The sequence below is a fragment of the Vicia villosa genome, unplaced genomic scaffold (genome assembly GCF_029867415.1).
Source record: "Vicia villosa cultivar HV-30 ecotype Madison, WI unplaced genomic scaffold, Vvil1.0 ctg.002310F_1_1, whole genome shotgun sequence".
Taxonomy (NCBI): domain Eukaryota; kingdom Viridiplantae; phylum Streptophyta; class Magnoliopsida; order Fabales; family Fabaceae; genus Vicia; species Vicia villosa.
In genome coordinates, this window is record NW_026705890.1 from 249,671 (window position 1) to 261,825 (window position 12,155).

At 39.4% G+C, this 12,155-nt stretch overlaps 1 protein-coding gene across 2 annotated transcripts in view; it reads left to right on the forward strand.

Annotated features, from left to right (window-relative positions):
* LOC131638400 (uncharacterized) overlaps positions 1–12,096 on the forward strand; it is a 40,887-nt gene extending 28,791 nt beyond the window's left edge. The window contains exon 4 of one of the 2 annotated variants that reach the window (XR_009294663.1): positions 9–8,057. Coding sequence is in view for 1 of the 2 variants with exons in the window: in XM_058908961.1 (XP_058764944.1) it covers positions 8,057–12,076 (4,020 nt within the window). In the remaining variant the exon portion in view is untranslated. Of the gene's footprint in view, positions 1–8 lie in introns of both variants that reach the window. The other variant, XM_058908961.1, reaches the window with a different exon arrangement.
* The last annotated feature ends 59 nt before the right edge of the window (positions 12,097–12,155 follow it).

Consider the following 12,155-nt stretch of genomic DNA (forward strand, 5'->3'; position numbering starts at 1 on the left):
TTGTGCAGATATGGAACCTCTGTTGAAAAGAAAAAAGGCTGGTTTTGGTGAGGGATCTTCCTCACAGGCTGCTAGATTTAATCGGTCAAAATTTCAAGGACCGGATCAGGAGGCTAGGTACCATGATCTTGAAAGCCGTGTCGTGTGGAGCGAGCGCACGGTAGTTCCTGTGGACCACGACCACTTCCAAAGGGCGTGGACTGCTTTGTCTGACACTTACTGGGACAAATTGTTCACTCCAGGGAAATTCTATCAGGTGGAGATTGTTAGAGAGTTCTATGCAAACGCTTTGCCTCCGAGCAATTGGGTAGGCACTGAAGCATACCCGTTTACAACATGGGTAAGAGGTAAGGTCATTGACTTTAGCAAAGATGCAATATTCGATTATCTTGACAATCCTCTGGCTTTGGTGGAAGAATGTGAGTACCATCCCAAGTTGAATATAGACAATTGGGATGTGTCATACCCCAATTTTTGACCTAAGATACCATCTCCTATCATTTGCATATGCATCATTTACATCTCTAACAAATTGCATAGCTTGTGTTTGTTACTTGTGACTCAGCAGGATTTAATCAGGAAATCACCCATCAGTACAAGTAACAATCAATTAGGGTTTTGTTCTCCCTTCATCTCAAATGAATCATCTTCATCAATAATCAACATTTGGTCCTCAGAGATTCATTTCAACAAGCTCAACAGCTTTGAATCGACTGAATTAGGGTTTTGACTGAAGACAGCACACTCCTGACTTTTGCTCAGAATTTGACCTAATGGCTTGGGACATGATATCAAGACCTCAAGTGCATCATTTTGACCTAATCCATTGGCTCATAACATCTCCTACACAAAGATTGATCTGGCAAATCCTCAGATCAGGGTTTTGAACTATCAGGGACCAAAATCAGGGATCACATTTGGGAAACCCTAAAAACCCCCAGGGAGTCAATCAAAGGTTTCAATCATCTTCAAATAATCCCTATGACAACATCCAATGGAAATTACATCTCAATTCAAGATCCACAGTCATCAATTTCATCTGGTCGACAATTAGGGTTTTGACCTGATTCACTGAATAACTGACTTTTTAATCAGGACATGGTGCCACAACTCAAACCATGGATCAATATCCTCTAATGCTTCAATATGATCCATTCACACCATTCATTTGATGAGGATAGCCTGTTTCATTGAAAACTCCAGAAACGCGATTCGTCTGAAAAAGTCAACTATACAAGATCACCATTGACTTTTGGGGAATTTTGGTCAACCATGACTTTTGAAGTTTTTTATCATCAATATATGATATGAGAAGTCATTTGATCAAGAAAAATCAAGAAAATCAATCAAGAATCAAAAAGTCAAAAGTTTGACTTTCATACTTAGAAAAATTTCTAAGTGTTTTTCAATGGTTTTTTCCAAACTTTGAAAGGGAATTTCTCAAAATTTCACCTACAAACTGAAAAAAACTTCCAACATGAAAGTTGTAGATTTTGATCCAATAAACAACTTTGACACATATAAATTTTTTCCATAAGATCAACCATTTAAGAGATATGGTGCTTCAAAGTTGGTACTTTTTGAAAACTTCACTTAAAACTTCATTTTCTTCAAAGTTCATGGAACTTTTTCACCCATTTCCTTAAGAGACTTGAGGAAACTTTCAACTAGGCTTTTGAAGTATGTAATATGAGCTTTCCAAAATGTCAAAGAGCATGAAAAAATATGGAGTGTAGGTATGGTTTTGAATTATGCATTTAGTGATCATTTTCACTTGAATTTTCACCATTTTTCACTAAGTTTCAAGACTACATGACCTATAATCCAAGCAATGATGCAAAGAGGCAATAATTGAAGAGATATTTTCTGATATAAGATCAGAATGGAAGAGGATAAGAAGCTTGGGATTTAACCATGGTTTAGTAACTTTTAACCATGTGCATTAAATGTAAAGATTCCATTTTATCTTCAAATGCCAAATCACCAATTCTTGATCAACTTGCAAAGCTTTGTATTCAGAAACCTTGGCCTATAAATAGAGGTCCAAACTTCATTGCAAATCACACCAAAACCTCACAATTATAGGTTTTCTCTCTTCTTTCTTGAATTACAAGTCATGTGTTTCAAAGTGAGGTAGAAAACTCAACCTCCATCTCTTGCAAGTTCTGACCAAAGTGATGCTTCCCACAAACCACAAACATCATATGGGATGTGTTTGATCCATCCATACACCCCAAATCACCCTAAATCTCAGAATCACTCTTCAACCACCATATTTGCATAAAATGAGCCTTAACATATCAATTCTCATACCAGGCCATATCTGTCCAAGTTAATCATCTAAACACACTCCATATACTTTACATGAACTGTTCCAACCATCATACATGATCTGAAACATCAAAATCAACTAACTTGATCCTCACTTAAGCTAAACTGCAGTTCGGGTACCACAAGGTGATCAAGAGGTTTCCAGTTCATTCCAGGCATTCAAACACATCACATAAGGTCCATTGAAGCTATCCAGATCATCACAAAGCATCTGTAACACCTCCAGGCACGATTTCAATTTCCAGTTTGGCCGTTTTTGAGGTAAGTGCTCATGAACTTCAAACTCCATCATACATGCATCATAAATGAAAAATGAACATACCATCTTGTTTCTGCACCTATGAGGATCATTAACCCTCAATCAATTGCATCATAACATGATCATACACGATTTCACATTGAATTTCAGTTCTAGGGTTCTTCGTGTTCATCAGAAAATTGATAGCCTTAGAGTGAAAATAAATGAAATTAAAGATCACCATCATGTTCCTTATGAAAAAACGAGTGAGATAGACTATCTACTTGATCAAAACAATCCAGTTTCAAAGATTTTCAAAAATCAAATGGGGATGGTGTTCTTGGCGCGTTTTTTGTTCAGAAAATTCAAATTCTTGTTTTCCAATATAACTAAATGGACGCGTGTATGTTACAAGCCACAAGCGTGGCTCAGTTGGCTTTTGTTTTGAGAAATAACCTCCAGGTCGTGGGTTCAACACCCTTAGGGGCCAAAACCTCTTTTTTATCATTTTTTTTCTTATTTTTCTTCACAACTTCACCATTTGTTTTAACCAATCAAATTAACTCATTTTTTATTCATTTTTTAAACACTTCTCATTTAATATATGTATTTTATGAATATCCAAAAAAAATCACAAAAAAAGATTTATTTAATATGTTTTTAATTAGGTTTAAAATGATACATTTTTAAGTGTTTTTAATTACTTTAAATATCGTTTTTCATTTAATTTTTAACCTAATCACTTGTAAATATTTTTTGTGATCAAACCCTAATCATTTAGGTCTTAATTAAGCATTAAAATTTGTTTTAACTTAATTAAATTGACTTTTGTCAAATTCAAATCGTTTTAAAACGAACGATCGCGGTTCTTTTCAAAAACAATGAACCATTTCTTTTTGAAACTTTTGATTAAATCTTTTAATTGATCAATTGGTTTTCAAAACGATGTGGGGCCTCTCGAATATTAGAGAGTATAAGACCCACTCTTTTTTCTTTTATACAGTTTTTCTTTGTACAGAAAACTCTTTCAAAACAAAATCTTTTCAAACAATTTTCAAATCATTTTCAAAACAACCAAACTTCAAATTATTCAAAACTTTTCAAATATACCATGGGCCTCCACGTAGGTATAAGTCCCAAGCCCCTTTTGTACATACCCATTCCAGTACATGAAATTAGGTATTTCATTGTACGCCTTTCTGTACATACATTTTTTGTACATACACTTTTTGTACATACTCCTTTTTGTACATATCTCAATCAATTTGTTTTTAACTTTGAATAACAAACCAAAAATGAAGGTTTTCTTTAAATCTTCCCAAAAAATATACCATGGGCCTCCATGTAGGTATAAGTCCCAAGCCCTTTTGTGAATACCTGTTTACATAGCTTTGAATAAACTCAAGTGGACCTCTCCTCGAGTATAAGTCCCGAGCCCTGTGTATACAAATGGATCATGCTTACAGGTATATTTCCTTCATAAACTCCATTATATACACACACTTTGTCATATATAACTGTTCATATAACTGTTCATATTTGTTCATGTACTTGTGCATATTTGTTTGTACTTGTTCATACTTGTGATTGTGTTATATATGCTTGTTCAACTTAGTACAACACTAGGTTCCCCATAGCCTCCTATTGGGCTTCGTGCAAAGAATCTCCACTAGTTTAGGTTAGGACATAGAGTATGGTTTCCCGGTGAAATCGCTCTAATAGCTCAAACCAACTATACCACGCCTCCCCTTGGGCTTTGTACAAACGAGTGACCCTCCCATAGCCTCCTCTTGGGCTTACAATGCAAGGACCCTGGATTATCCCTCCCATAGCCTCCTCTTGGGCTTACAATGCAAGGACCCTCGGATAGCCTCCTCTTGGGCTTCGTACAAGGACCCACGGGCTTCTTATAAGCATCCCCAATATCCAAAACCAAATACCCTAGGAGATTAGACATTTTTCATCTCTATGCTAGGAGTATCTCTTATATATCATCACAAACAATCAATCAATCAAACTTTTTTGCCACAAGTCTGGCTAATCAATCAATCTTCTTTTTGCCACAAGGCTGGCTAATCAATCAAACCGTTTTACCACCGTACTGGATGATTAATCAAAGTTTTTGTCACAAGGCTGACTTCATTGAAACTTTTGCCACGAGGCTGGCTGATTAATCAAAACTTTTTGTCACAAGGCTGACTTCATTGAAAGTTTTTGCCACAAGGCTGGTTAGACAAACAAAAAATCAAACAGATGTATGTGATGATATAGATTAGATACATCTAGCATTTAGACGACATTTGTCTATTTTCCTTTGCTTCCACTAGCATAAGTGGGAACTACGATTGCTCTGACTTTCTCAACATCCCTTTGAGAATACGTAGGCACAAGGTCGATCCTTGGCGAGCAAAACAAAACAAAAAAAACCATTCAAACCTTAGCACCCGTAGACCCCGAGCTACAGATGCTCTGATTCCCTTTAAGGGATATGTATGCAGAGGATCGCGATGATCTTTGTGAGCATAATCAAACAAACACCTTAGGTCCCACCTATTTCAACAAGAACCTCTCAACAAGAATGGAATGAAAAACAAAGTAAAGAACCCTGTAGAGTACTACAGATACGTTGGGTGCTAATACCTTCCCTTCGTATAACCAACCCTCTTACCCAAGATCTCTCCCCCCACTTTTAGGTTATTGCAGCTTTTTTCCTTTTCCTCCTTTGGAAATAATAAAAAGTTTGGTCGAAATAAAAGAAAAATCATTTTTATGAGCACTTGAGCCCAAAGAAGGCATCAGGTGTCTCATCCCACAAAAAAGAGGAACAAAACGATTTTTCGCCCGCGACAGAAAAATGGCGACTTCACTGGGGACCATCTTTTTATTGTTTCCAAAGGAAGGGTTAATTCTATTTGCTTTATTTTTTATTTCATTTTTTTGTTATATGTGTGGTTCTGGTTCTGTTACTTGTGTGGTTCTGTTACAAGTGATACATTATGGACAAATCCTAACCCGGATTAAGTACACATAAGAAATTAGGTGGAGGGTATAGTCATGTGCAGGCGCACGTGAGAATCCTTCCGCTCAGTGGAGGTTCCTTGTTGGTAATATATGTTTAGCATGTTTCGTAGCGAAGACATTATTACTTTCATTGAACTGTAGAAGCTGAGAGACCGTAGAACCCCAACCCATCCTGGCCTTATTAGGTTGTGGTGCAGAAACTATTCAGGTGAAGACTTGGATTAGTTGTCATGCGGAGAACCACACTCAGACGAGTTTTTCTTGAGAATATTACTGGCTCATGAGTTTAATTGTGGAAGGCCGGTAATATCCGAAAGAAAAATGTAGACTCTGACGTATCAGTAGAACATGTCATGCAGGTGATTAACTAGATCTATCCCATTTTTGGTTCTCTGACCTCATGCTCGTGACTTTGGACCTTTGAACTTATGCGTTACCATGTTTGTGTACCATGTTTGTAATACCATGTTAGTGTTACCATGTTTGAACTACCATGTTTGCTTAACCATGTTTGAATATATGGCATCCATGCATCCATGCATTCATACATTCATTAAAAAAACCCATCTTTTTCCATAAAAAACATGATTTTTCCAAAAATTTTAGAGAATTTTCTTTGCAAACATTATAGGATTAAGTTATGGAAAAAAGGTATACCAAAAAGTACGGTTTCAAAGCGCCTGATGTAGAAAGACTGATAGAGTTAGCATCTTTCGTACAAGATCCTTCTAATTTTAGGAAAAGTTATGGAAAGCTTTTGCCTATCCTGAACACTCATGTTGATGAAGGACTTCTCAAAACTCTGGTTCAGTTCTATGATCCCGTCTACCGGTGTTTTACCTTTCCAGACTACCAGTTGGTACCGACCTTGGAAGAATATGCCAATCTTTTAGGTATCCCTGTGTCTGACAAAATACCCTTCAATGGTTTGGAAGCCATTCCTAAGTCACACGTCATTGCAGCAAGTACCCATTTGAAAAAGTCTGAAGTAGAGAGTAATTGGACTACCAAAGGAAACCTCCCGGGTTTAACCTCACACTTCCTAATAAAGAAAGCCTTTGATTTCATCGAAACTGGTAGCATGATAGCCTTTGAAGCTGTACTAGCCTTGCTCATCTATGGGTTGGTTCTGTTTCCCAATGTCGACAACTTTGTTGATATCAATGCCATAAAGATCTTTCTAATTGGAAATCCTGTTCCGACTTTACTTGGTGACATGTATTTCTCTGTTCATCATAGGAATCGCCAAGGCGGTGGAATCATTGTATGTTGTGCACCTTTGTTGTTCAAGTGGATTGTTTCACACTTACCTGAGTCTCCTATTTTCACGGAAAACCGAGAAGGCTTGCGTTGGCCTCGAAGACTTATGTCTCTTACTAATAATGATATTCGTTGGTATACCTTGGCTCGCTGTGGTACAGAAACCATTGAAAGTTGTGGAGAGTTCGCCAACGTACCCCTCATTGGTACACAAGGAGGAATTAACTACAATCCGGTCCTGGCCCGACGACAACTCGGGTATGCAAATTCAGTTAAACCTGCTGGTCCCTCAGTGGAAGGTTACTTTTACCGAGAAGGGGATAATCCTAAAAAGTTGAAAGCAAGAATGATGAGAGCTTGGTACGACGTCCGATGGAAAGAAAAAGGTGAGGAAAGAAATTGCATTGCCATGGACGCCTACACCTGCTGGGTAAAGAAAAGAGCCAAGGAGTTCCAAATGCCTTATGCTTATGAAAAACCCATGTTTCCTGCAGTGTCTCAACGACCCAACATTCCAGCTATGGAGGAATACCAACGCACTTTGGCTAAGATGAGGACAGAAAAAGATGCTTGGGAAGAAAAGTTTCGTAGCACTGAGGTGGAAAATAGAAAGTTGAAGAAAAGAGTGAAAGATCACGAAGAAACTCTCTACTGTCAAGATGGATGGCTCATGAGCAAAGATGAGAAGATTCGCCAGAAAGACGCTGCAATCAAGAGGTACATCAGAGAAAGCAAGAAAAATCTGGAAGGCTCGACAAGCAACGCTCCGACTCCTGATGATTGGAAGAAGGTTGTTGACAAGCTGAGAGCTGAAAAGGCCGAATTGAAAGCTCACTATGGGAAAGAAATCATGAAGCTCAAGCTGCACAATGCATTTGGTTCTTCATCTGATGAAGATGCTTAGGATTTGTTTAGCTTTTTTATTTATCATTTGCTTTTGTAAGGAGCTATGCTCCAATGTTGTAACATTTCCCATTTATTCAATAAAAGATTTATTTGTGTTTGCAAGAAAATAATCTTTAAAATATTTGGAAAAATCATAAATTTCTTTTTGCATACATCATTCTGCATATCGAGTCTGTTGTATAGAGTCTCATCTTTTGGATCTTTCTCCATTAGATCGTCAAGCTGTCGCGTCTCAAAGTTTCTCGACCGCGCTCGCAATCCGATCACAGATACAATACTCGTTCAAGCAGAAGAAGAGTAATGGAACACTCTGAACAAGAGAATGTTGAGCTCCGTGGTACAGTGACCACTCTTCAGGAAAAGTTGGAAAGTCTCACTACTCTGGTTGACTCCTTAATGGCCGCACAGAATCAGCCGCCGCCACCCAACAGTCAAGCAACAGTAACATCTGAAGTCACTACTCCAGTTTCTACAGTGGCATTCGGTATTCCATCTTTCTCCATGCCCGAAGGTTGGGGCCCGCCTTTCAGCTTTGGTACAGGTTTCCGCCATAATTTTTCTGGGGTTCAAACATCCACAACTGAAGCACCTGCTGCACAGGGTTCGGCGTTTATTCCACATTCAGGGGTAACTTTTTCCCAAATCACTATGACACTTTCTCAACCCACTATGACAGTTCCGACCCCTACGGTTCACACAGTTCCTTATGGTGGCAATGAGATTTATCATGATCAGGATGATAGCATAAATCAGCGTAATCTTGTGGAAGATCTCCAAGAACAGTTCAACAAGATGCAATTGGAAGTTAAGGCTATCCGTGGGAAAGATTTGTTTGGAAAGAATGCCCAGGAGCTATGTTTGGTTCCCAGTGTACAAATACCTGCTAAGTTCAAGGTCCCAGACTTTGAGAAGTACAAAGGTAGTTCTTGTCCACAAAGTCATCTTGTGATTTATGCCAGAAAGATGTCTACTTATGCAGATAATCATCAGTTGCTTATCCATTACTTTCAAGACAGTTTGACTGGTGCCGCACTGAAGTGGTACACAGGCTTGGATAGCACTAATATTCGAACATTCAATGACCTAGGTGAGGCCTTTGTCCGACAATACAAGTATAACTCGGATATGGCTCCAGACAGAGATCAGCTCCGATCCATGGCTCAGAAAGATCATGAAGCTTTCAAAGAGTATGCCCAACGATGGAGAGAAACTGCTGCTCAGATTAATCCACCGTTAAAAGAGAAAGAGATGACAAAGATTTTCTTGAATACTCTCAGTCCGTTTTATTATGAACGCATGATTGCTAGTGCTCCAAGTGATTTCACCGAAATGGTAAACATGGGTATGCGTTTAGAAGAAGGAGTCCGAACAGGACGTTTGACTAAAGAAGGTGGATCTTCAAGTGGAACCAAAAAGTTCGGAAGTGGTTTCCCAAAGAAGAAAGAACAAAGTGTTGACATGGTATCCCAAGGGAGGCCAAGAGGAAATGTCAATCGTCAGCGACAGGTTGCTTCTATCACACCAGTCGTTAACACAACACCGAATCCGGGGTTTACTCCGCAATTTCAACAACAACAGCCTCGACCACAGGTTCAGCAGCTTAACAATAATCAGAATCGTGTACAAAGAGCTCCACAGTTTGATCCAATTCCAATGACCTATACAGAATTGTACCCTGCTTTGATTGAAAAAGGTCTCGTTCAAACTAAAGCACCACCACCAGTACCTGAGAAACTCCCATGGTGGTACAAAGCTGAGGTCTCATGCCCTTATCATCAAGGAGCACCTGGCCATGATCTTGAGCATTGCATAGCTTTGAAATATGAAGTCCAGAGGTTGGTTAGGTCTAATCTCCTCTCTTTCAGAAATTTGAATCCTAATGTGCAAGCAAATCCGCTGCCCAATCATGGAGGGCATGTTGTAAACATGGTATATGGATGTCCTGGCCAATACCGAGTCTATAATATCAACTTCTCAAGAGCAGATTTGGTACAAATGCACGCCACTCTTTGTCGGGGGCAGAATTTTCGCCAGCATCAATACGGTTCCTGTAGAATATGTTGTGTAGATCCTCATGGATGTTCGATTGTGAGAAGAGATCTCCAAGTTTTGCTAGATAATGGTACTATTGAGATCTACAGAAATAGGGATGAAAATGAAGTTAACATGATAGGATGTTATCCGCATGAGCTTTTAGTCTCAGATATCAACTCGGAAATGCCTACAGTTAACGTCATCATTCCTCATTTCAACATGCCTGAGCGCATGGAAGTTACTTACAACAAGCCGAAGGTTCCTATTGCTCCTTTGATCATCTGTCTACCTGGACCTGTTCCTTATGACTCTGACAAGGCAGTTCCATACAATTACAGTGCAACAATGATAAAGAACGGACAAGAAGTTCCTTTGCCTACTCTCTCCTCTGTCGAAAACATCGCTGATGTGAGTCGAGTAACAAGAAGTGGACGTGTGTATACTCCACTACCTTCAAAACAGCCTGTTGCTCCTACAACTGGACAAAAACCTGTCAATGTTCCAGTGGGGAATCCTGTGGAAACTCCTGTCAGTAATACAAACGCTGATGTTGGTCAATCCAGTGGAACCAATGTCAATCCTGACTTTGATGAAATTTTGAAGCTTATCAAAAGAAGTGAATACAAGATTGTGGATCAGCTTATGCAGACTCCTTCAAAAATCTCAATACTTTCATTGCTATTGAATTCAGAAGCCCACAGGGAAGCCCTGATGAAGGTCTTAGATCAAGCTTTTGTAGATCATGATGTGACTGTTGATCATTTTGATGGGATAATAGCCAACATAACAGCTTGTAACAATTTAAGCTTCTGTGATGAAGAACTCCCCGAGGAGGGCAGAAATCACAATCTTGCTTTGCACATTTCTATGAACTGTCAGTCAGACTCTTTGTCCAATGTGTTGGTAGACACCAGATCTTCCTTGAATGTGATGCCAAAAACGACTCTTGCTCGCTTGTCTTACCAAGGAATGCCTATGAAATTCAGTGGTGTAGTTGTCAAAGCATTTGATGGATCGCGAAAATCTGTTATCGGCGAAGTCAACCTTCCCATGACAATTGGTCCACATACATTTCAAATCACCTTCCAGGTCATGGACATTCAAGCTGCTTATAGCTGCCTGTTAGGACGACCATGGATCCATGAAGCAGGGGCAGTAACTTCGACGCTCCATCAGAAGTTAAAGTTTGTAACAAATGGAAAATTGGTAACAATAAGTGGGGAACAAGCCCTGATGGTGAGCCATTTATCCAATTTCTCTTTCATAAGTGCTGATGATGTGGAAGGAACTCAGTTCCAAGGTCTCTCTTTAGAAGACGAATCTTCCAAGAAGAAAGCATCAATCTCTTCTTACAAAGAGGCGGTAAAAGTAGTGAAAGATGGAACTACCACTGGCTGGGGGCAAGTTGTGATCCCTACCAAGAACGAAACCAGAGCAGGTCTCGGATGTTCACCAACATTCTCAAACTGCACCAAGAAGGATGAAACCCTTCGTCCGATCAAAGAAACATTCATTAGTGGAGGATTCCTTAACCCAATTCCTCAAGAGGTTAATGTCCTTATCGAAGAATGCATCGAAGAAGGTCTACCTGATCCTGAAGAAGAATGGAAATGTTATCTCAATGACTCGGGATACATATCTCAGGAAGAACCATATCCTCCGTCAGAGAAACCCAAAGGCAAAGAAACTGAGCCTGTTCCTGCAGAAATCTGGGACACCTTGGGACAACCAAGTGGGAAATTTGATTATATGGTGAAATATACTGCACCTGAAAGTTACAAGATTGCGATTGAGGATATCCAACCAACTGGATGGGGAGATTCCTTTGAACATAATAGTCAACCAGAAGAGGCTTACCAATACTGTCAATTTTCTCAGCAGCCTGAAATTACTGACTTCAATGCATCTGCCAAGGTTAACAATCCTGAAGATGGTTATTATCACATAAATGCCATTTTTGAAGATGAAGGGGAAGATGGTCCCGCAACTGACTCAGAAAGTGTCGCTGACAATGAGTCTCTTCATCCTGAAGACTGGGAAGAACACCCTGAAAATTCTGAAGATTGTGACTCGTCTTATGCTCTTCAAGAAGTAGAAAAAGACCGTTTCAACTCTACAAAGAACAAGGTTGACAAACCAGGACCTTCAAATCCTGCTCGACCAGCAGTCGATGTCAATACTGAAGACAATTCTGGGGAGATTTTTCCTGAATACATAATACACAGAGGAGTTCGTTGCTACTGGAAAGCTGTCGACGTTCCGAATGTTGTTCGCCGCTCAAAGTAATCACCTCGTTGTTATTTTGACCTCCTGCCTTGCCCAAAGCAGAGAGATGTTTTATAGGGCTTTGCTTTTAAATATTCCG